The sequence below is a fragment of the Sander vitreus genome, chromosome 5 (assembly GCF_031162955.1).
Source record: "Sander vitreus isolate 19-12246 chromosome 5, sanVit1, whole genome shotgun sequence".
Classification (NCBI taxonomy): domain Eukaryota; kingdom Metazoa; phylum Chordata; class Actinopteri; order Perciformes; family Percidae; genus Sander; species Sander vitreus.
The window spans coordinates 35,594,952-35,621,429 of NC_135859.1; the positions used below are offsets into that span (position 1 = coordinate 35,594,952).

A 26,478-nucleotide genomic window follows, 5' to 3' on the forward strand; every position below is an offset into this window, starting at 1 on the left:
TGGCACGTGTAAAATACCATGAGAGGGAAGTCAATCTCTGACCCAAATTCCAACAAACGGAGCTGATCCACGAATCATTTGATTCAACCAGAGAAAGCATATTTAGTTTAGTACTTCCGAGAACAATTTCTAGGCAATTCTGTCACTGAGATTTAGTCTTAATGGATGCAACGTGTCTGCGGTATCATGCTTCATTATGGTGTTTTAAAATGCAGAAAGAAATATATATTTGGGGTCGTTTCTCTTCTTCTTCTTCTAAAAAAAAAAAAACCCATATACCATACTGATGTGGAGATATCAAATATGACATGACGCGCGTAATTTGTTGTCGTGCACGACTTCGTCGACCCCATTAAGTGATGTGTCAGAGTTGTACGATATACAGTTGTCGATCAGAACAGTGCGAAAACCAAGGCACTCTTGTTGAAGAAAAGGTTAACAAGCCGTTGTACTGATGCGGCAAATGCATAGCCATAGTTCCCCTGAAGAAGACCTGTGTGCTGCAACACATATATATTTTTTACCTTTTGCTATGCATTAGCTGCATCTATAAAGCTTTTTTTCCTTCAACAAGAGTGCCTTGGTTTTCACACTGTACCCATACAATAGTGCATGTTATGATCTGTGGGGGGAGCAGTGAGCTGAGGCAGAGTCTAGATCCTGCCTGGGTCTGCCGGAGCAGGGACGGCGTGGGCTTAAGGTAGCAAATCCTCACTTGCAGACACAGACATCCTCTACAGTCTGACTGACAGAGAGACAGGAAGGTGGAAGATTAAAACAAAAAGTAAAAAGAGTATGGATAGATGGACGCATGTTGCAGGGCTGGTCTGCCAACAGAAACACAGAGTCCTGTTTGCATCCTCCACTCATGCAGGGGTGATTCCAGGATTTTTTTTTACGTGGGGTGGCGCAGGGAGGGGGGGACAGATAATCAGAGTCAGAGAATCTAGCAAATCTGCTAAGAAGTATAGGAAATATTGGATAGGACAGAACCACATCATGTCATTCTGCTAAATAAAAAAAAAATCACATTCATCATTAGTTTCACTCCAGTGCTGGTTCCATGCTATCAGAAATTTGGACAGTTGTCATGGAAACATTAATTGGGTCTGGGAAACTTGGCAGAACAGGCAGCCAGGTGACAGTACTCTGATCCAATGGAAATCACAATTATCAGATTGACAGCACTCTAGCCCACTCTAGGGCAATCATATTTCGGGGGGTGCCACCCCGTGCCCCCCTTCTAGCCCCGCCCCTGCGCTCATGCTGACCCTCGCCAAACCAACAGTCCACACGCATGACATCTGATTCCTCCCACCACGTCATCTAACAATGTTCACTCTCAACATCTATTGCACTGCACACAATCGCCTTCTCCGTTTAGGGACCGGATCACATTTCATGCTGAATTTGCAGATGTGCTTAACTCAGCACAGTCGCTTAATGCAAAGTAATGCTGCAGCTCTTTAGTTTCACTTAACAGCTCCGCAGTGAGTGGGATAATAACTGCATACAGTGAGCTAAACGTTAGTGTAAGCACAAAGTCTAGGAGTGTGTTTGGCAGGGCCTCTAGTCCAGTTTCTGGCATGGTCCTCCGTCAGGAGATTGAACGGGGGCCATGCAGGGGGAGGCAGGGAGCGTCTGCTGCTTTTATAACAAACTAAAACTTGGGGGCCGGTTAGCAAAGATCTCTCCAGGACAGTGACTGTAACAGTAAGACTGGCATCCTAGAAATCCTACCACCTCTTCTTCCATCACCCTCTCTCTCCATTTGCAAGAATAACATTGGCTCAAGGAATTTACCCGGAAGTGTGTTTTACGATGATGGACGTATTACTCAAACTGGATTTGCTTGACTTCATCACGTTACTGTCAACATTATGGAAAGGATCCCTACAATAATAAAACTTTTTCTTAAGGTCTAAAATCCTTTTTGTTTAACCAGAAACAGGTCTGAAATCGCCATCACCAAACCCACCAGACTCCATGTAAATAATCAGTACTTTTAGTGTGTATAGAGCCAGCATATCTCCACATGTAAATGAGTGAATTAAGGGTTTATTTCAACCAAACCAGAGTGGTGATTGTTGCAACAGTGGAAAGATGAACCAAGACGGCTTTTGATAGTTTTATTGTGTTTCTGTCGACATTGAATGAAGTGTGTTTTACAATGATAAAAGTCCTGATTATTTACATGGAGTCTGGTGGAGTTTGGTGATGGTGATTTCGGGGCTGTTTCGTGTTAAACTAAAAGGATCTTACTCTTTAACTAGAAGGTCTATCTCTGTAGGGATCCTTTCCATAATGTTGTCAGACACTTAGAATAATAATCTGAGTCTGTCAGCGGCAACAACTTTGACGTAAATTGAAGATGCGCATTTGCCCATTAATGTTTAAACGGAGCTTATTTTGTCGCTTAATACTGGACCAATTTCAGAGATTGTTTTTCCCACCCGTCAATTCTCACTCAAACACAAAAATACAAAAGAAATACGGTCCAGGTTGAAAAACAAACAAAGTTACCCTTTAATGGAGAGCTGAAGATGTCACCAATCTCACATAAATGCACTTTTTTATGTATTCGTTAGGCTCTTTCCCTGTCTGCAGCCTTTCATTCATCCTGTCTGGGCCATTAGGCTCACTAAATTCCTCTCTAAATTCAGCTCTCTCCTGCTCCCGTTCCTGGTCAGACTAATAATATATCTACAATCAGTGCTGTTTCCGAAAGGCTTAGGCACAAAACTGAATAATCTCCATGCCTCGAGGCAAGTCTGGTCGCTGTCTGCAGTTCCTGATGTGGGCAGTCTGAGATCAGTTTGGAAAAGGATTAATGTTCATGCAACTATTGCTGTTATGATGATGATGATGATGATGATGATGATGGTGATGGTGATTATGATGATGATGGTGGGGATGATGTACACAGGGTTAAAGGGTAACTACCGTTTTTTTCAACCTGGACCCTATGTTCCTATGTTTTTGTGTCTAAGTGACTGATGGGAACAACAGTCTTTGACATCGGTCCAGTATTAAGCGAGATCGCTGCAGTCGGCAGCGGCGAAACAAGAAGCAATGTAAGTTAATAGGACAATTATCCAGCTTGTATTTACCTTCACAAATGTGCTCATTTTGCCGCTGACAGACTCAGATTAATGCTGTGTTCCAGGCAGCCCGTAACTCGCGTTTTCACAACCTTCTACCAGTGAAAGTGCCCTGGAACGGCAGTCAAGCACGTAACTTACTCCCCGTGAACTGGTACCAGATCGTTGTACTCCCAGGTACAGTTTTTGACGTCACACACACATAAACAACAATGGCGACCCCCTGATGATGCTGTACAGACGCCGCTGATTAACGGTGAGAAATAGAAATAAATAGGCAACGTAAAGTACGTAAAGCACATTGTAATCAAAACAATACACATGATTGTGTACTACTACAGGTTATGTTTATTAAATAAAGCCCAAAATATGTCACTGACTAGAAATCGCTAGTATCAGCAAGCGCTAGCTAACGTCAACGTTAGGTAGCCTAACCTGAACCCTGCCAACGGCACAATGTTTAGCTAGCGAGTCGTGAGTTGAAGTCGTAACTTACGGGCTAAAAATTGTGTCTGGAACGCAGCAAAATATTCGGCAACTTTCCCTCTTCAGTGTTTAGCTTAGTGCTGCGTCATGATACGTTGGTTCCAACCTGTTTCTGTCTCAGGACCGAACTCTCGCGATATCTGGCAACACATTTTTGGGGGGGTGACGCTCAAAAATTCCCTGGGGGAGGACACCCAGACCCCCCCACTTTGATATGCCCCTCCTACCCCAAAGGCAGATTCTGGCCTATGTACCATAGTACAGTACACCCACTACAATACATTAGACTACACCACTGATTATATGACTATATGCCGACAAACCCAGATTATGTATTAAAAACATAGTCGATGATGCTTAATCATCTGGTGCGACATTGTTAACTGTCAGACATGTTACTAAAGCTGGTCATCAGATGCCTGGACCCCAAAGCAGATTTCCACGACTGATTTAACAGGAATGTAGATTCCAGCGCTCATTCTCACATGACCCTTGAGTGGAAAAAAAGGGGATTTAGCATGAAAGGATCTGAAACTAATTAAATACAGAAGTTATGTCCTGATTTTTCGGAACGCAGAGAGCATCGCAGTGCACGTTGTCTGACTGTGTGTTGTTGTGTGAACTCTACTTCCTGTTGTTTTCCTCTTTTCGTTGCTTTGTTTTTGGGAGCGTCAGCAGAACGCATTCCCCTGGAGACGCCGGGTAAAAGGAAGTGGGAAGAAAAGAAGAAAGAAAAAAAAAAAAAAAGCTTAATTAAGACTGTTACCTCCAGCTCTTCTCGCCGATGGAGTCGACATTTCAGGTGACTTCTGGGAGATATGTGGTCAAACCAAGGGCCTAGGTTCTGTGTGTGTGTGTGTGTGTGTGTGTGTGTGTGTGTGTGTGTGTGTGTGTGTGTGTGTGTGCGTGTGTGTGTGTGTGTTTAAATTTAATTTAAACTACTTTGGTTTATTGGTTTACACGTATACGTACAAATACTACAGATTAATATACATGTACACATAATCAATAAAAGATGTGATGGAGAGATGCAAAAAGCCCTCAGAGGGGGCTTAATCTGGGCACTCTCAAATGCTTACTCCAATCAAAATAGATGTGATGCACAATCAAGTTATGGAGATCATTGTTTCCAGGACAACCTGGGCTATCGGGATATGTACGCTGCAGGGATGTCACGTCAATGTAGAAATTGTTACGTGACTATAAAGACCAGGGGCGTAGCCATCATTTCAGAAGTGAGGGGGACAGATTGTTCCAGGAGGAGGATTTTTTATTGAAAAGATCAAAGTAGCCTACATTTGGGCGCCTTGGTAGCTCAGTTAGTAGAGCGGGCGCCCATATATAGAGGTTTACTCCTCAACGCGGCGGCCCGGGTTCGACTCCGACCTGCGGCCCCTTGCTGCATGTCATTCCCCCTCTCTCTCCTCTTTCATGTCTTCAGCTGTCCTGTCAATAAAGGCTAAAAATGCCCAAAAAATAATCTTAAAAAAGAAAAGTAGCCTACATTTCTGATTGATGATAAGCCCTGCTAACATTTTAACTGGCCACACGGAGGGAGAACATGCCAATGAACCAAATATTTGTACTAAGTTTCTTAATAGGCAAAAAGTTAAGACATATTTTAGGACGTTTTTAGACGTTAAGGTTGGGTATCGTTTGGGTTTTAACGATGCTGATTCCAATTCTGATTCTTCCTCCTGATTCCGGTTCTCATTGATTCTTTGAGGGGTGGAGTTGAAACGGGTCACATGCTTATTTCACAAATAAGAGGAAAGTTTTATTTTGATTCAATGGTGGGTTGCAGTTTTACGGGGCTTTTTCAACGTCAAATCATACCTGCAATCTCAGAAGGGCTGAAAAAGGTGACACATTTTATACAGCACTGACCTCAAAACTAACGTCAGCGATTGGCCAAATGACTCGCGACTCATGACGTATCACCAAAGATGTTTTATTGTGAAGAAGACCGCAGTAGGTTTTTGAAACTCCCGTTTATGGGAAATTGTACAACCCCCCCCAAATAAAAACTCTTCTGATCTACACGATTCACGTGGATGACATTTTCCCATTCAAAACGGCGATTTTCGCCAAAAAGCGACTAGTTTGCAGGTGTATAAAATGAAGCCATACTAGGGCGCCGCTTACTGAGCTCAATGGCTGCAACACAACAAGCGCCTGGCTGCTACGGAAACCAAAACTTGCGCATATTAAATTTGGAAGCCATGATCAGATTTGATACCAAATCCTCCAAACGATTCAAAACGATTCCAATAATAATAATTCTCGATGTCCAACCCTAAGTAGTATTTTGTGGGAGGGGGTGCTGTAAATGTGTGTGTGTGGGGTTGCGTGTGTGTGTGTGTGTGTGTGTGTGTGTGTGTGTGTGGGGGGGGTGCAACCTGAGTAACGTGCACACTCGCCTAATTATGGTGCGTTAAAATCAACTCAGACCTGCTGTAAGTGTGGGGGATGGAGGGCATGTCCCCTGATAAAGACAAAAGAAAAGACTGAACGGAGGTGAAATCTCACAGAAATGTATTGAAATCACACAGAGAACAATAATAACCAAGACTCTTTGAAGTGAAATGCAAGGGGGAACTAATACAATTTAGATTCTGTTTCATGAACGGCAGAAATGTGAGCTCCACTTCCAGTCCTCCCTCCGATATGAAATATTGCTGACTAGGGGGTAAGTTAGCCAATTAATGAATAATAAATGGGGCTGGAACGCAACATTTTCATATCCTTTATAGGTCAGAGTGTGCTGAGGCAGGGCCGCTGTTACCGCCGGGCATCGTGGTTAGATATTAGAGCACAGCCATCTCTATACTACTGTACCTCAGAGCCATGTCAGCCGCTCCATCCGCACTACACGCAACATTAACGACACGCTGAGAGGGCATAACAAAACTTTGTTCTTTCCTGTGTCTGAAGCTTCTCCTTCCCATCTCTCGCACTCTGTTTTTGGGGCTTTCATCGCAGCTCGTTAGTCTTCACTCGCTCATCCTTCCCCTGTTTGCGCGCGGCGTAAAAAGGCAGGCGTTTCAAACAACATCCTGTTAGTATTAACCCATTTCTTATTGTGCTAAGCAGGCTTGTGGGCGCCGACGACGGCGTCGCAACGCGCACCCCGCTGCCGCAAACAAAAAACTACACCGACAACAACAACAACAACAACAACGGTGGCAATTACAGACTGCCGGCTTCACAGCCTCCACTTCACTCGCTGTTATCGCCATTATTCAGCTCCTCTGGAATCAGCTATTAAAGGTAATTAAGCGATTCATCAAGTCAGTTTCAATTACTGGGAGCTTGACAGCTGCAGATTACAATCAGTAGGGGTGAAGGGAGAGAGGGAGAGAGGAAGGGAGGCGTCAAAAACTGAAGAAAAAAGAGAGACAGAGAAAACAGACAAGAAGTAGCAACAGATCAGGCAGCACTGAGATGGGCAGGAAGTCTCTCTAGGTGTAAACAGCGCGAGTAGAACTTTCTTTGTTCGTGCAGCACTAGTCTCGCTTCGCCAGACCTTCCTCCACAGCGCTGCGGAAGAAGGTCTGGCGAGTCCACACAGCATTCTGGGATGGAAGAAAAACGTGTGGAAGTGAATATAAACTAGTGCAGCAGACACAAACGGTAATAACGCAAGATCAATTAAATACGACACAAACATAAAACGCAGTGGTGGAATGTAACTACGTACATTTACTTCAGAACTGTACTTAAGTACAAATGTTGAGGTACTTTTTTCTTTTCATGTCACTTTCTACTTCTACTCCGCTACATTTCAGAGAGAAATATTGGACTTTTTACTCCACTACATTACTCTGTTACAGCTTTAGTTACTTTACACATTAAGATTAATGCACGCAAAACACATGTAGTTTATAAAATCTGGTGTTTTATTAAAAATTAAACTAGCCAATAATATACCGGCCTACAAGTCCAGCTGAACTCATTAGACCATTTAACAAGGAACTTTTTTAACCCGTTTTGTTTTTACGCTTTTAACACTACAGTATTTTCGTTTCCAGTTTCTAAAAATTGAGTCTTTTTCTGCGTTGAGCACTTTTTCTTTTAATACTTTAAGTACATTTTACCAATGATACCTGCATACTTTTAACATTTTCAATGCTTGCTTGCTTCAATTAGTACTTTTACGTGGTAAAAGATCGGAATACTTCTTCCACAACTGCTTACAGTGTCTCTTCTCCTCACTTAACATTTGACCATTTGTGTAACCCTTGTTTTGTCTAGCGTATTGTCAGAGAGGGGGCGCTTGAAATATCAACAGCCCCCCACACACACCCACACCCACACACACACACGCACACACACCCCTTGAATGGAACAGTCAAATTTTCCACCAACACCAATGGAAACTGTCAGATCCAATTGCATTCGGTGCCTCTTGTGTTTCTTCCTCTCGGCTGCCGGTTTGCCACCAACTCTCACAATATAGCCTCAAACAATCACACACAAGCAGAGAGAGATGCCTGAGTGGAACAGCACGAATACACGCAAAAATGTGGCCGCACGCGCACACACGCACACACACACACACACACACACACACACACACACACAAAGCTCTGGGATACATTTGGTGTATCTGTGTATTACTTTGTGTCTCTGTGTAAGAGTAAGAGAGAGTGAATGTATACTGGGTCCCTGGAGTAACCACAGACGATCCGCCATTCTCCTGGCACCACTGCACCGACTTCCCACAGCTCAGTCAACAACAACAACAAAAAGGATTTTTCTCCAGCATAAGCATTGCCTGCACTGCAGCTTGTCTGCACCTTTAGCAGGGCTGTCCTCCACGAAAGAAATTCTCTCTTTGTAAAACTGAGTTTCACCACAAAGAATCATGCAAACCCCCCCCTTTAAATCTTGGGTTTAGCAAAGATGTGCTCAGAGGTTTCTTGGAAGTAAGTCATACAGCATGAAAAATGACTAATCATCTTAAGGAATCTTAGTCTGCTAAGACCAAAACCAGCGATTAGTCACCTAATGGACTCAGAGGGGGGCAGCCCCAACCTTTAGTTGACTTCATGTTGTGCCTCATGGGTGTTAGTGTGTCTGTGTGCCTGTTCCTGAGCGTACAGTGTGTGTGTGTGTGTGTGTGTGTGTGTGTGTGTGTGTGTGAGCAGCAGACAGTCTGACAGACAGTGCAGTAGCTGTCACCGTGTTCCTTAACCGTAGCCTGACCTTTAGTGACAATCAATCCTTTGTGAACATGTCCTGTGAAGGCTAAAGGAATTATCCTGCTGTAGGCCCTCTGGCGTCATTTAGCTACTAGCTGCAGGTCACACAGGTCAGGGAGAAACAAGTGGATACACTGGTATCCCATCACTGTTAATAGATCACGTTAGCTGAGATGAGTGATTAGAGGAACAGCCAGGTAACTTACATACCTTTCATTAACAGTCAATGGTGGACATTTACTCCAGTACTGTACTTAAAGGTGCACTATGAGTTCCTGCATGACGTCACTTCTGTTGACGTTCCAAGTAAATTCCAAACAAAACAGAGCAAGCTCGCCCCTCCCCCCATGTTTCCCTAACTGTCATGACTAACTGACTAACTGTCACTAACCCCCACCATCTTGTCGGTGATTGGCTGGAGTCGTTTGTTGTATTTTGGTGCACAGCCTGTGCCTCTAGTGTTTGTTTGACGTTTACGACCCCTGTGTTGTCCCCCGAGACCGGGCTTTTTCACGGTGTGTTCAGGGGGCAGGCAGCTAGCGGATCAAGGAGAGACGCCTACGATTTGAGACAAAAATGAAATCACGCTGAAACCATCTAGGAACTCATGGTGCACCTTTATGTCCAAATGTTGAGGTACTTGTACTTTACTCAAGTCTTTTCTTTTCATGCCACTTTCTACTTCTACTCCGCTACATTTCAGATAAGAAATACTGTACTTTTTACTCCACAACATTCATCTAACAGCTTTAGTTACTAGTTACTTTACACTTTAAGAGTTCTGCACACATAACACATGTAGTTTATAAAAGCTGATGTTGTATTATAAATTAAAAACTAGCCAACAATATAACATCCTCCAAGTCCAGCTGAAATGATTAGACCATTAAACTGTTTGGATCCTTTACGCTTTCTACTGTTGAAAAGTAGAGCTGCTGTATCCACACCACGGTGCAGTTGTCCAGGCTGGCTCCACCGAGCAAGAGACGCCATCGCCACTGCTGCCGCCCACTCATTTAGCTTCTAAGGTCTTTGACACTGCATCAGCTACACTATCATTACTCTGTCATGGACTGGAACAACTCTAATGTAGCAGCTAATAATGAATAAGAGCGCTCCTGCCATCGTAACGGCAATCCCACTACAGATAGGAACACATTCGCCGCCTGACATATAGTCCCCCGCAATAAAGCTCCCGTGAACTGTAGGAAGATCATAAAATGTTCTCAGCAGAGCCCCTTAATTTATGGCAACCAGTTAGCAGCTCACTTTTTAAAAAAAATCAGGTGTGTGTTGGTGCTGAGAGCGCTCGGGGATGTGCGGCCATTAGCCTGGTCAAAGGACGCCTTCAATTTATGCTCGGCTGATTAACCCCACTCTCTGTTCGCACACTTTCACACATTAGGTTAAAGAATACTTCATCTGGGGGGAACTATTATGCCTCTTAGTTGTCCATTAGAGTCAGGTTTACTACGGTCTCCGTGGTGATCATAAGTCACCCAGCGCAGGTAGTAACGGCTGGACTAAATGCAGGACAATTGGCCGTACCATTTATCTCATGGGGTGTTGAATATACAAAGGGACACCTTTATCCTTCAGGTTCCTTTAATCACTGTGTTAGCACACTCCACAAAGTCCCCTTCTTTGTTTTGGGGGATTATTTTTGGGGCATTTTAGGCCTTTATTTGTATAGGACAGCTTAGACTTGAAGCTGCTTCGAGGAGTAAACCTCTATATATTGGCACCCACTCTACCAGGTGAGCTACCCGTGCGCCCCACAAAGTTCCCTTTGCTAATAATGTCATTCTCTCTGCTGTAAGATATTGGACTGTAAAGACAGCAATAATTACATGTTCAGTTTCAATCAAAAGACATGATCGCAAGGGCGTAGCTTTGGGTTCAACATAGGGGGGAGGGGGCGAAAACATTTGTTTCACACATTAGGGGGGGTGACAATTATAACCGGGGTGTCCGGTGCTCGTCCCACAGCATAATTTGACCATCAAACGCTTCATTTCCTGCATTCTGGGGGATTTTTCTGCAACAATTTGTGCCTTTCTGCATGCAAATGTCTTTTATTTAGTTTTGATTATTGGGGGGGGTTGCAAACCCCCCATCCCCCCCGTAAATTATGCCTATGCATGATCGTATATATTAACACCAAAACAAGTTCCTTACTATTTTGCTTCATCCGCCGATTGTGATTGGTTTAAAGAAATGCCAGTAAACCAGAGCACGTTTTTCTCCCATCCAGGAATGCTGTGTGGACTAGACAGACCCTCCTCGGCAGCGCTGTGGAGGAAGGTCTGGCAATACAAGACTACATTCCCTGGTTTAGATATGAGGACGGAAAATGCTTACCCCGCACGGCAGCTGGATTCTCGCAATAACGCAAGATCACGTGAGAATCGCAGAGTCACATATCACAGGAAAACCCATCTCGTCAGGCTTCAAAGTAATGCGTCTGTGTTCGAACCGATCAGTGCCCGACGAGGAGCTTCGGCGTGGTTTAGGTGTGTGTGACGCAAGGGGGTAAGCTTCGCTTCAGAGCTCGAACATCCTATGGCACCATTTTGATGCTACCAAGCCATCACCCGACGTTAGCATCCCATTGACTGCCATTCATTTTGACGTCACTTTGACAGAGAATACCTTTACATCTGAAGCGTTTAAAGACTATTTGTCCGTTGTTTATTTCTAAAGAAACACGACAATGTATAAAAGGCTCCATTACCTTGTAGCTCACGTTATGGCTCCGTAGCAGACGTTTTTATAACAATAGGCTAACGATTGTGTCATAACCACGAGACTTCCTGTCTCATAGTAGAGGAGTTACCGTATAGTACAGGAGAAGCTCTCAGGCAGTTTGGACTTCCATCAGCTGTTTAAGTTTAATTACTAATGTTAACTATAATTTTAGTGATCAATAATGAGCCTGTGCCTATGTTATCTCCTTACATATACCTACACTCTCCGTCTCTGCTAGATTGGGAATGATTGAGATTTCTCTTGGCACAGCTACCAGAAGACTTCCAACTTTCAGACAGGTTGCTCACGTCACATTTACGTCGTCTCTCTCAGTTGGAGGCTGCTCAGTAACGCTCAGCCATCACCGGGAAAGAGCTTCTAATATCCTTCACTGGTCTCCGTCCAGAACAACGGGGTCTGTTGGTCCATTCTTATATACTGTCTATGGTGTGACGGCCGTAACTGTTCGTTCAAAACAACAATGGCGGGCGCCTGGGTAGCTCACCTGGTAGATCGCGCGCCCATATATAGAGGTTCACTCCTCGACGCAGTGGCCGCAGGTTCGACTCCGCCCTGCGGCCCTTTGCTGTCATTCCCCCCTCTCTCTCCCCTTTCCTGTCTTCAGCTGTCCTATAAAAACAAAGGCCTTAAATGCCCAAAAAATAATCTTAAAAAGAAATGGTTTATCCAATCACCTGCCAGGTGTTTTTTTCAAAGTGCCTGCCCTTTCCCACACGGCGTCTCACATGGTCTCAGTGTAACAAACCATCTGGCGCGTCAGGTTAATACAGCAGCAGCCCTACCCTCCACTACCTTATTCTTACATAATGGACTGCAGAACATAATGCAGCCCTTTAAATACTGTATCTCAAAACTACTTTACATAAAACAGTGATGATACGGTAACACACTGCTGGCCTCTGTCTAAAAGTAACAAAAACACTCAGGTCTAACAACCATGAATATCATTAAAGACAACAGCGGGTAAACAGCTCATTTAAATGAGGACTAACAAAGGGCTGTATAGCCGGCAGCGTGGGGAAAACACCAGCAGCAAGTGGAAGCTCTCATACTGTTTTCCCAAAGCAATAAAAGGGCAAGCAGGACACCTTTCACACTCCGTCATTTTCTTCCCATCCCTTTTTTTCAGTAGGTGAGATCAAATGAAGCTAAAATAACTCAAACAATCAGAGAACACTTACTTACCTACTTCCAGACTGAAAGCTATCTTACCATCTAACCACCAGGTGCATCCTTCTCTCTGAGGATGTGCTAAAAGATTTGTCATGGCAACTGGACCCTCATCTTAACTAAACTGTACATGCTGTGAGCAGATTTTGAATTTCAGTGGATGAGATAATACTTAGTAGGCCTCGCGACACGATATCATCACGATACTTATGTCACGATATGATATTATTGCGATTTTAAACATAAAATGCATGCAAAAACATTGCATAAACATGCAATATCCTGCAATTATAATGCAATTTATGACCTTTTTTCCAACTTCTAATTTTTCCCAATTTCAAATGATGTCCCCAAAAGGAAACGTTGTCAACATCTGTTTCATCTAAAGATACATTTCTCTGTCTGTTCATCTCATTTCAATTTTATTGCTGCAAAATGGGATTGTCAAGCAGACAAACTGACCAACACATATATAATATAACTGATCCATACATCGGCGTCTGTGTATCGATACAGTATTGCCACGGAAGATATGGCGATACTATGCCGTATTGATTTTTCCCCCCACCCCTAATACTTAGGTGTGTGTAAAAAAAAAAAAGGGATTGCAGTATTTTGGGGGGATTCCATAAATCAATTCTTATAGGAGAACTCTAATACCGAGATAAGTCATGTGTCCCTGGGAGATTCACTCCAGTGATCGATACTCATACATTAGAGTAGACAGTGTTGACTGATGGTGCTCTGCTGGCACACTCAGGCCGCAAAAAAAAAGGAAGAACTGTTTGCAAATAATGTTGAACCTGGATTCCCTTTTGCTACAACGCAAAGCAACGCATCCAGCAAGGTGTATAACCCACCAGACTCCATGTAAATAATCAGTACTTTTAGCGTGTATAGAGCTGGGCATATTATCACATGTAAATGGGTGAATTAAGGGTTTATTTCAGCCAAACCCGAGAGGTGATTGTTGGAACAGTGGAAAGATGAACAAAGACGGCTTTTATTTTGTTTCTGTCGACTTTGAATGAAGTCTGTGTTAGGATGATAAAATTACTGTTTATGACGGAGCAACGCGAGAGAGGCTTTTCACTGCAGAGAGCGAGAGAGAGGCAAAAACAGCACTTTTAGTGGACGCAATTGCGCACCTTCAATTTACGTCAAGTAAGTTGAAAGTGCGCAATCGCCCATTAACGTTACATTGTAGCTTGTTTCGCCACTTGTCTTGCTTAAAAGGTGCTCTAAGCGATGTCACATGTTTTTTAGGCTACAACATTTTTTGTCACATACAGCAAACATCTTACTATCTGCTAGCTGCCTGTCCCCTGAACACACTGTAAAAAACATCTCCTCACTATCTGCTAGCTGCCTGTCCCCTGAACACACTGTAAAAAACATCTCCTCACTATCTGCTAGCTGCCTGTCCCCTGAACACACTGTAAAAAAACATCTCCTCACTATCTGCTAGCTGCCTGTCCCATGAACACACTGTAAAAAACATCTCCTCACTATTTGCTAGCTGCCTGTCCCCTGAACACACTGTAAAATAACATCTCCTCACTATCTGCTAGCTGCCTGTCCCCTGAACACACTGTAAAAAACATCTCCTCACTATCTGCTAGCTGCCTGTCCCCTGAACACACTGTAAAAAAAGCACGGTCTCTGTAGACAGCCCAGGCTCCACAAACAGCAATAAAAACAAACTGGCCCAACCTGCACCACCAAACATAACAAACAGTGTTCCAGCCAATAACCGACAAGAAGGATTTGGGGGTGGGGGTTGGGGGATAGTGCGCGGAAGGGAGGGGATGGTATGAGGAGGAGGGAGGGGCGAGCTAGCCTCTGTTTTGTTTGAAAATACTTTGAACGTCAACAAGAAGTGGCATCACCCAACATCGCTTAGAGCACCTTTAATGCTGGACCAAGATTGTTGTTCCCATCAGTAACTTGAGACACAAAAACATAGAAAACGTTTGGCCCAGGTTGGATGACAAAAACAGCTAAATGATCTCACAAGTCTTTGAGTATTTTGCATACATACCCAGATTGGAGGAGGCCCTTCCCTCTGCAGCCCTGTCCTTCAGTCCCTCCGCTATAGACAACTGCTGTTCGTGGTACTGCTTGGCCCTCTCCAGGTCCTGCATGCAGCGAGCAGCGTGACCCAGTCCTGCGTAGGCTCTCATCTCGATGGACTTCTCCTCCAGCTCCTGGGCCAGCTCCAGAACATGCGTGTGGTAGGACATGGCCTTGTCAAAGTTGCGGTGGTAGTGGTAGGCGCTGCCGAGGTTACTGTACGCCCGGGCTTCCTCTCGTTTGTTCTCCAGGGCCTTGGCGATGCCCAGGTGCTGCTCATGGCATTGCACGGCGTTGTCAAAGTCTCCCATGGCGATATAGACGGCGCCCATGTTTCCCAGCTCGCGGGCCTCAGACAGCTGATCCTTGGACTGCTTGGCCAGCAGGACACACTGCTTGTGGCTGGCCAGGGCGTTCGGGTAGTCCCCGATGGCTGTATACACGTGGCCCAAGCTGCTCAGCGCCATGGAAGCAGCCTGTGGATGAAAAGACAGAAAGTAAGAAAAACAGCAAGGTCATAAACTGTTGGCAACAGGGCTACACAATATATCATTTTATTTTTTTTTAATCGTCATCGATATATCAACTGGCACAATAAACACATCGCATGAAGGCTGTGACACATCGCGAAAGTTCCTGAGAGATTGATCAAGTTGAGAGAAAACTGCACATTAATATGTAACTGGCATGTTTGTGCTGCCTTTTATATTCAATTCAATGTTTCATTTGTTCAATAAAAGAAAGTTTGAAATGATGTCCTTTCATTCAACAAGCAGTTTTTTTGTATTTTAGCAGAATACTGAAAGCAGCAGAACTGAGTACACTTTAATATTTATTTATTTAGCGCAAGTAATATCGTTTGAGATATTCAACGACGTTATCGTATATTTTCCATATGTCTTGCAGCCCTTACACGTACTTTGCAGATTTGGAAGTTGAAATACAGCAAAGTAATAAACCGTAGGCAAATGACATAAATAAATATCTAATAGCCCCGTTGATTATACCCACATTCCATCAACAGTGAGTCATTTTTGTTGCCTTTGCATCACAGATCTCCCACCCACACTTAAACGCCCCTTCAGCCAGATTTACTGTACATCAAATGGGGGGGAAAAAAAGAAAAAAAATTCCCAAATCTCTTAGGGGGCTTACTGCTCAGAGAGCAAGCAACAAGCCCAACCTGATTTGATTTCATCTCGGCTAAGCGAGGAGGGGGGTAAAGTGTGATGCAGATCAGCGCAGCAGCAGGCTTGTTTTAAAGCCGTCAGTTTGCCCACTGCAATCGCGCTTCATGGCATGCCACCACCAGTGGAACAAAGAAGCTGCTAATCAGGAGGGAGAGCGGAGAGGAGAGGGGTTTAAGCTTCCCAGCAGAGCTGTGGGGGGCCGACCGGCTCACTGCTGGCAAGCTAAAAACACACAGAACAATATTCTGCATATTCTCATCTGACATTTTCTAAAGCAATGTCCACCTGTGTAAATAAAACCACTCCAAACACTAGCTACAACTGCAAAAGGGGAGGTTTAACAGTGAAATGGAGAGCAGGGTTCAACACTAAGGTTTTTGTAGTTGCCTAAAGCCAATTTTTACTGGCCCCCTCTACGAATGTTTCGGGCTCACTTTTTAGAAATCATGTGGGTGTAGGTACTGAGAGCACTCTGGGTTCTCAGTTCTCAGCAGGGCTTCAACGTTTAAGTTCTTTTTCACTTGTCCAGTCGGGAAAAAAGCATCCAAAAAAAATATTTGAAGAAATGTTACAAGAAACAGAATCAGAAAAAATGTCTTGCTTCAAAAAAGAAGTGTAAAAAAAATCATTTAAAGAAAGATTTAAAAAAAGAAGACAAAGTCTTGAAACAACGAAGAAAAATCAGCATCAAGAACCAACGCAATTATTTTTTTTTTTGGGGCTTTTCACCTTCATTAGTGATAGTGCTAGACAGTGGGTAGACAGGAAAGTGGGGAGAGAGAGGGGGGATGACACACAGCAAAGGGCCGCAGGTCGGATTCAAACCTGGGCCGCTGCAAAGGACTCAGCCTACATGTGGCGCCATTCATACTGGGTGAGCTAGAGGCCGCCCCAACCAACTCAATTCTTGATTGGCCAACGGCACGTTCAAATCATTTAACGAGCGTTCTCCGACGGGGCAAGAGAATGATGACGTCATTTATAATACGATGACACCCGAAAGGGGCAACTGGGTTGTTATATTTACTTGCCCGACGTGGCGTTTTACTGGCCCCGGGCTATCGGGACAATCTTACTGTTGAACCCTGGAAAGATTTCTCAAAAAGCAGCCTTTGACCCCGTGGGTGACACATTCACTGCCGGCTTATTAACTGTTTATACAGAGGGTAAACAGCTGGGAATTGGGGTCAGATGTCTGTGTGTGAGCAGATGTTCAATTAATCATGCAGGGTCAGCTCATAACGCATCTCCTTCCTGAGGTCCCACTCTGCATCCTCCGGTCCAGGAAGAGGGCTGGACGCAGGCCAGCGGAGAGGACAGACACCCTGACAGTGAAGGCCACTGGGTCATCTCGGGGCCATTTAGAGCCAAATAACTCCAAACGGTTGGACTACACAATGTAGTTTCAGCTGTGAGATGTTTATAAAGGCAGTTTTCATAGCCATATGTTGTAGAACTGGCCACCGATACTTGCATTGGGCTTTAGAGTAGGTACGACTGCCACTGTCTTAAAGGGTAACTGTGTTTTGTTTTTTTTCAACCTGGACCTTGTTTTCCTATGTTTTTGTGTCTAAGTGACTGATGGGAATAACAATCTTTGATTATATATTATTATTATAAGTGTCTGACAACATTATGGAAAGCATCCCTATAGAGATAGACCTTTTTGTTAAAGAGTAAGATCCTTTTAGTTTAACATGAAACAGTCCCGAAATCACCATCAAAACCTCTATATATGGGCGCCCGCTCTACCAACTGAGCTATCATCATAGCAGATCATTTTAGTTTGACATGAAACCGCCATTGCCAAACCCACCAGACTCCATCAAAAAACAGAACATTTACAGTACGTGCACCTACGTCTCCCACAAACCTAAAGAAAAGCCAGTAACCCTTTACTTGAAGGTATCGTTAAACATTATAAACAAGTCATAAACGTTTATGACTTCTGTCATTAAGTGTCATTCGGTTTTTGTCATGACAAGTTGACATTGTTTGGGATGTCTTGATTATGACAACTTGACATTAATCAAAGTGACATAACCAGAAGATGTCTTGGTCATGACAACTTGACATTACATTTCTTTGGAGTGTCCTTATTAAGACAGCTTGACATTAAACGACATTAAATGACATTATGTCAAGTTGTCATGACCAAGACAACTTCTGGTAAAGTCATCCTGGTTAATGTCAAGTTGTCATTACAAAGACATCCCAAACAAATGTAATGTCAACTTGTCATGACCAAGACAACTTCTGGTAATGTCACGTTGATTAATGTCAAGTTGTCATTACAAAGACAACCCAAACAATGTCAACTAGTCATGACAAAAACCGAATGACCCTTAATCACAGAAACCATAAACGTTTATGACTTGCTTATAAGGTTTATGACACGTTCATGACAGTGTCATGTCATAGTTATGACAATGTCATGTCACGATTATGTCGATACCTTCAAGTACAGTGTTACCGAAAACCCTTTCACCAAGTTGCACTATACCTTGGTGATGTCATATGTTCAGGTAGTATTAATTAAACCATGTCAGTGGAGGAGTGTGGCTCTAATACAAATATAGCTACACTCTAAAAAACATTTGTACGTTGTATGTTTTAACAGAAACTGTCCAAAGAATGAGATTCACAGTTGTAGTTTTGTTTTTTACATTTCGTATTGCATTTCGTAATTGCCACGAAGCTTGGTTTTGGGAAATTAAAGAAGTTAACGCTACCGTTTTTTTCCGAAATTTTTGTCCGAAATTTACCGTTTTTGCAAGTTTTTTTCAACGTTTTTGGAAAGTTTACTAACTAAGCAGCTTTGTATGAGAGCATTTTATATACAGGCCAAACAGAAAATGTTCTGCATTTTAACTGTAGCTACACACATCATTTCAGTTTTTAATTACGGTGCAAAGTCCGGGTAATGAGCTGCCATTTTTTTTAAGATTATTTTTTCGGCATTTTATTTGTAAAGGACAGCTTAGACTCGAAAGGGGAGAGAGGGGGGGAATGACATGCAGCAAAGGGCCGCAGGTTGGAGTTGAACCTGCGGCCGCTTTGTCGAGGAATAAACCTCTATATATGGGCGCACGCTCTACCAGGTGAGCTACTGAAGCGCCCAAGCTGCCAGAGCTTTTTCTGTTATTATGGAGTTATTTCTTTGAGTGTAGCAAGTATTCTTTTATGAAAGTGGTTGATGTCACAGCAGCAGAGATTCCGAACACTAATCCCACTATTGCTTGTCCCATGAGCCCTGCCAGTGGGTGATCATAGCCTCGGTTGTTTGAAGAATACCAGAGCTAATAGGTCCAACGTGAAAGGAGGAGGATTTTCAAAAGGCATAGACACACAGCTGCAAGGCGAGCCCTAACCACAGAGCTCCACACGGCAGTGAAGTGGTGGGCCGAGTAAGAAATGAAACACACCAGGGGCTCCGAGGAACAGATCTCGCACCGGGCCCAGCTCGGTTGCATGACATAAGAGGCTAATTATGCTAAGTACAATACATTACCTCTAGCATGTGCAATGAAAGCAGCCATTTCTCTAATGTGCTGCGGAATATAAACATACGTAGTGGAGAAGGCTGAGAGAGGAGAATCAGCCAGGAGTCCTAAACCACTGTCCTTGTCAGAGGAACGAAATGCAATCATGTTGTTGGAGCCGATTTTTTTTAATGTTTTTTTATTAGCATGTCATCTGAGCCCTCCCCCCTTCCCTCCCAGGAAGAACGAGTTTACCTTTCATTAGGAGGCTCTCGGTGCAAAATGTGTTTGCTGATAAGAGCCAGCGGTTTATCAACAGTTTATAACGCGCGGTACGCGACGATTAATCAAATCAGCACACATCCAGAGAAGGGCTGGACTCTGTAAACACAATATGATCTGACTCCGCGAGAGAGAGAGAGAGAGAGAGAGACAGAGAGACAGAGAGACAGAGAGAGAGAGAGACAGAGACAGAGAGACAGAGAGAGAGGGGTAGGGAAAGATAAGTGCAGGAAAGAAACGGAATCAAATTAGAATGAAGTCAATTTGCCAGAAATTATGTATTTCGGGAAATTATTTCTCTATTCTAGACAGAATGTTATTTTGCGATGCTGCCGGGAAGTTAAAAAAGGAGCAGTGGTGGGAGAGGGCTGCAGTCAGAAGAGAGAGAGAGAGAGAGATATGGTCCGAGTGTCTGTCCCCGAGCCAAACACACACAGTGCATCTTCTGTGCAACAGCGAGGCCGGCTGCTCGTTATCTGGGCCTCCATCTGAGGAGAAAATGCAGCGTTGCAGTCTCACTTCAGAGGGACACTGATCACAAGAGCAACTCATCTCAACTGGAGAAAGATTGCACGCCCCCCCCACCCCCTCCTCTCGCTTTCTCTCCCCGTGTCTCCCGCTGCAGACAGACAGAGATGAGAAATCTTCTCTGTTTTTGGGCTCGGAGAAGTGCAAGTTTGAGTCGGGAGAGATGGAGCAAAGCTTCAAAAAGGCACGTGTAATTGAGCAGCCCTAGATAGGCTATCTGGGAACATGAAACAGCAACAGTTGTGACGGAGGGTAATTGCCTCCCTGGGCCTGTATAATGCCTTGTCGAGTCTTTAAACTTGAGCAAACTGCTGGAAGTCCTTATGTCAGCAGGTAATTGGTTGCAGGCGGCGGCAGCTATGTAAAATGAAGGACAGAAAAGGTAGCTGGGGTGTACGTATGTACAGTATGTGTGTGTTTAGAAAAAGAATGTATGAATGATTCAAGAGAAAAAGCATCTTCATAAGTGTCTGGTGTGTTCAGCTGTATTTATAACTATTTCTTTGCTTTGCATTCATTCAGAGTTTCATTATGTGAAGGGCAAAGTGAAAATATCGCCGGCTCTCGGCAGGCATATTTCTTTTAAATGACATCTTGATGTACATGTGGAATAATATATATGTAAATATATGTGGTTGGTATTTAAACTGGACCATATTTCCCTATAAACTGTATAAATTATAAAGTGACTGATGTCCAGTATTGAGCGAGTACGCAGGGCAAATGTGCATCGTCAGTTTCTGTTCGCTGCTGTACAGAATTGGGCGGAGGGTTTAAGGGGGCCCTCCCTAAAGAGAATGTGACATTTTCAATTTGAAAAAATAAATAAATGCAATCTCATCATTTTGGACTGTTTATAAATAACCACAAAGCAGATAATACATAAACAACACTAAGAAGCTTGAAGACAAAACTAAAGAAGTCCACTGGGGACCAACTCCAATCATTAGCTCGGAGAAAAGTCTTTTAGTTAGTTTTGATGCTCACAATGTTTTTAGAATAAAAACCTTATGGATTGCATCATAATACACACACAAGTATAGAAATAATGTGATAAGCCTGATTTATGGTTGTGCGGAAGCACAATAGCAGGGCCGGCATATGTGTGTGTGTGTGTGTGTGTGTGTGTGTGTGTGTAGGGGGAGTGTGAGTGTGTGTGGGTGGGGAGTGTGTGTGTGTGTGTGTGTGTGTGTGTGTGTGTGTGTGTGTATTCTTGTTTAACTATATTCATGGGGTCCAAAACCAGGAGTCCAGTATACTTCCCGACAGGTCCCGACAGCTTTGTGGGGCCAAAATGCTGGACCCCACAAGGTTAAAGGGCTGTTTGAGGGTTAAGACTTGGTTTAAGGATTAGGGTTAGAATGAGGTTCTGGTTAGGGTGAGGGTAAGGGTTAAGGTTAGGCATTTAGTTGTGATGGTTAAGGTTAGGGTAAGGGGCTAGGGAATGCATTATGTCAATGACGGGTCCCCACAAAGATAGTGAAACAAACGTGTGTGTGTGTGTGTGTGTGTGTGTGTGTGTGTGTGATTATCTCCAGAGTGAGTAGTGACTCTAGAGTCCTAGTGAGAGAAACAACGCTACCAAGCCACGGCCGATGTGCACTTCAGGCTACAGGCCGATGTATGCTTCTGCGTTAATTCGTCACCATGGGTACGTACGTAGGTACATGGAGATACCGACCCTTCATTTTTTGAGAGGTGCACGTCAGTGTCCAGCGTAGGATCCGTGTCAGAAAGCATAAATCGGCCTATAGTCGCACAGAAACCAAGTTGAGATCGTTTCAGAGAACTCAAAATATTGGTGTGTTTCTGATATCAAAATTGAGGGTGAGAAAGGAAGGAAGAAAACGTGAGCGTGAGAGAGAGAGAGAGAGAGAGAGAGAGAGAGAGAGGCTGGCGTGGGAGGTGTAAGGTGTTAAAGAGCTCCACAGTTTTCCCTCTGTCCTAACGCCATGTCCTGCAGGAAGCCAGGGCAGCCACTACTCCAGTGAAGTGCTGTTAATGGGATTACATGGGAGAGGAGAGGAGTCGCTCCCGTGACAAGAGGGGATGGAGAACAGGTTTGATTCCATTACTGCAGAGGTGGGAACAAGCCCGTCTTTCACTGTCCCAGTACAGATGTTGGGCTGTTAGCCTGGAAGACATGTTGCTTAAATGAATGGAGACACGTTTTACTTATAATAATACACTGAATATATCTATATTATTCTTACTACTATTATAATGTTACTGCTACTACATTGCACATATATTATGTTGTTCATACATTGTTCATATTACATAGCCATATTTATTCTGCTCTTATAAGGTAACTGAACCTTAGAATTATTTCCCAGCGAACTGAACCCTACGCTTGCACTACGCTGGTCGACGTGATGACGGCGCCGTTGATTACAGGAAGGTGTTTACGTAGGTGGAGCGTTCAATGCAGCAGGCTGTGAGGAAGTGGAAATGGAACTGGTGAGCAGAAAAAGTGTTGTTTGGCAGTACTTTCAGTCAAAAGAAGGCCATTCAAGTCCAGCTACATGTTCAATCTGCAATGCTGATTAGTCTGGTGGTGGCGAGGACCCTAAACAATACACAACATCACCGCTGTTACAACATCTGGTATGAAACATCTGGAAGAATACGAGCTGAGCATGAAGGAATCTACAGACAGCAGCCAGAATGCAGCAACTTCAGGTACGACAAAGGAAGGACAGTCACTGTTTACTTCATTAATGTGTTGACTGAGGACGGGACGAGGACTCAGCAGAATCTCAACCAGGGGATTCAGGATTCGGCCGAACCCCAAAAGTCTGGATTGGGTGCATCCCTAGAGAGAACCCTAGAAGCCAAGCTCTTCAAACTGCTTGTCTTGTCTGACCATGTATCAAAACCCCAAATAACTTCACCCTACGGTAGTATAACAGAAGGAAGCTTTTGAGAAGCTGGAACCAGCCAATGTTTGTCCAGTTTTTGCTTGATAACTGCCTAAAACTTAAATACGCTATCAGCTATCCAAATTGTTTTCCGTCGTTTGACTAATTCATTAATCAATTGTTTCAGCACTAAGAAAAAGAAACGGCTAAATTGATCAAAAATAATCCAGGGGAAACGTGTGTGTGTCCAAAAGCGTGTGTGTCCTTTGTATTGAGTGCAGACTGCTTTTTAATGACCGGGTCCAACATAAGAGAAACAAGCAGGCAGCTGTGATGCTAATCACTTCAAAAAGATGACTCTTACTGTGACCAAAAAAATAAGCCCCCCCCCCCACACACACACACACACACACACACACACACACACACACACACACACACAGCTGTCTAATTAAAAGGCAGTGCAGAGGGAAGGTGAGGAAGACCATGCACCAGTGTTTCTCTTAACGAGCTGGGCTCCAGCAGCAACAGGGGCGGGCTGGCAGGCACAGAACTGCACACCGAAGGGAGGGAGGGAGGGAGGGGAGAGCAGGGCGTGGGGGAGGAGAGGGGCAGATAAAAGGCTACGGGAGAGATTGTGTTTGAAGGATGAGAGAGAGAGAATGCTGGAGACGTCCCCGGGGCGAGGACGTCTTCAGATCTGAATTCACCTGCGGTGATGTCTTTTGACAGAAAAGGAAACATCTCGACAGAACAGAGAGGCTCTCAAAGACGCTTGAACGATGCTATCCAGAAGTGCAAGTTGTTGTCGTGTGTGCGCGTGTGCAAAGAAACACGTATGTGCATTAGGGGTGGGAAAACTGTTTTTTTTTATTCATGTATGTATCGTGATATCGTGAGGGCTTTTTTATTAAATGTATTTTTATTAATTAATGCAGATAGAGAGGAAAGGGCGGAGAGAGTGAGGGGATAGCACGCAGCAAAGGGCCGCAGGTCGGAATTACACCCGGGCCGCTGCCAAGGACTCAGCCTATACGAAATGAAAAATCGCAATACATACAGAATCGGCGCACATGTATCGTGAAAGAATCGAATCAGAACCAAAGCATGTCGTCCCAGACATAATGTGCATGTGTGCATAAATGAGGGTAGAAAAAGGTGGAAATATGGAGGAGGCATGCGGGTGATGTGGGCGTACAGGCTGGGGGCGGGGATGGATATGATAAAATATGGCTGTATGCTCCATTCTCTCCCCTCGCTCTGTGTTTGCACACAGATATAGATCCTGTGGGAGCTGCCGTTAGATCAGCCAAATGACTGCCTCTCTGCCATCTAGAAACCTTCTGCTTTTTTAAGCAGGCACATGCTGCGTGCTCTGCCAAGTGAGGGCAGGTACAGCTGTGCCTGATTGCTCTCTTTCATGCACACACACAAACACACTCACGACGAGCGTGCGCACACACACACACACACACACACACACACACACACACACACACAGAGACAGAGAAGGACTCAGCGGCCCACTGTGGCTGATAAGACCAGAACAGGCCGAGCTGAATTCAACATTGCCTCCTCTGGAGCCAAATTACCTTCACCTTTCCAAGTCTGAAAATATTATTCATGAAAGTCATAACTCTGTTGTTTCTCGAATCACAAATCAATGTTTACATGCACACTAATATTGCAGTATTATTCAGAATATGACAATATTCAGAATTTGATACAGGTCATGTAAACGGCATATTCCGTTTGGATATTCAGAATAAGGCTTTTTTTTCCCCCCAAATTTATCATTTTCAGATTAAGACGTGTGGTATATTCTGGTATTATTCAGGTTTTAGAAGCATTCTTTGGTCATGTGTACAGCGCTTTCAGAATCGGTGTCTCAATGAGGGTTTTTACTGCAGTTTGTGACAGTTTACGGCCTCTCGTCTGTTTACAGTTTACGATCAGCTCTGTGCGTTGCTATGGTTACTGTACACAAACCAACCAGCCGGCAGTTTGCAGGGCTGCGGTAGAGATGCACGGCCGAAAGAAAAGAAGGAGAAACACAGCTACTTTTAAACATTATGAAAGAATTAGATCAGCAGGTTTCTGGATCTGAGCCGACCTTTTCTAGAAGCTGGTTGAAGGAATGAAGGAGAGACGCTGTGTTCACACGCTCCAACAAGTCCTCCACCAATTTTTCATGTATATATATTTATATTTTACATGGCTGCATGTAAACGGGAATATTAGTGGAATATTTACTTTCATTAGCCATGTTAACAGCTTAATCAGAATACTGATTTCAGAATAAGACCAAAAACATGAATATTATGTGCATGTAAACACAGTCACTCAACAGGTAGTGTATACTTATTTTGGAAAGCTTTCTTATGAGATTTCATGATGAAGGACCGGGGGGGACCGAAATGTTAGTTTCTTGTAAATAAACGGTGACGCTAGAGCCATGGGCGTGAATTTCATCTAACAGTTGGGAGGGACAATAAACATGGAATTTCTCAAGAGCAATTTTTGAAGGGGACACAAATAATACAGCCAAAATTGTACTTGTACAGGATATGTGTAGTTGTGGAACTCCAGTAAGAAGGCTGGCAAGGAACCCCCTAGCAAGCAAGCTAACTAACTAGCATTTTCTGTAACCAGTCAAAGCATGTTGGGTGGAATTAGCAAGCTAGCTAACGTTAACTAACTGTCCAACAAGCTACAAAACAAGCTAGGTATGATATAGGCCGCAATTTTTGGATGTGCGAGTTGTTTCTTCAGGAGAGCTTACACATAAAAAGGCTCTGTTCATTTGTTTCAGACGAAAACAAACAGATATCGTACAGTAAGTTACCTGGCTGTTAACCAGTTCCTCTAATCACTCATCTCAGCTAACGTGATCTATTAACAGTGATGGGATACCAGTGTATCCACTTGTTTCTCCCTGACCTGTGTGACCTGCAGCTAGTAGCTAAATGACGCCAGAGGGCCTACAGCAGGATAATTCCTTTAGCCTTCACAGGACATGTTCACAAAGGATTGATTGTCACTAAAGGTCAGGCTACGGTTAAGGAACACGGTGACAGCTACTGCACTGTCTGTCAGACTGTCTGCTGCTCACACACCCACCCACACACACACACACACACACACACACACACTGTACGCTCAGGAACAGGCACACAGACACACTAACACCCATGAGGCACAACATGAAGTCAACTAAAGGTTGGGGCTGCCCCCCTCTGAGTCCATTAGGTGACTAATCGCTGGTTTTGGTCTTAGCAGACTAAGATTCCTTAAGATGATTAGTCATTTTTCATGCTGTATGACTTACTTCC

General features: G+C 43.9%; 1 protein-coding gene across 3 annotated transcripts in view; it reads right to left on the reverse strand.

The window, feature by feature from the left end:
- Nucleotides 1-26,478, reverse strand: part of LOC144518755 (tetratricopeptide repeat protein 28-like) — a 323,665-nt gene that overhangs the window by 57,684 nt on the left and 239,503 nt on the right. For all 3 annotated transcript variants that reach the window (XM_078251654.1, XM_078251655.1, XM_078251656.1), the window contains one exon: nt 14,772-15,279. In XM_078251654.1, coding sequence (XP_078107780.1) covers nt 14,772-15,279 — 508 coding nt within the window. The remainder of the gene's footprint in view (nt 1-14,771; nt 15,280-26,478) is intronic.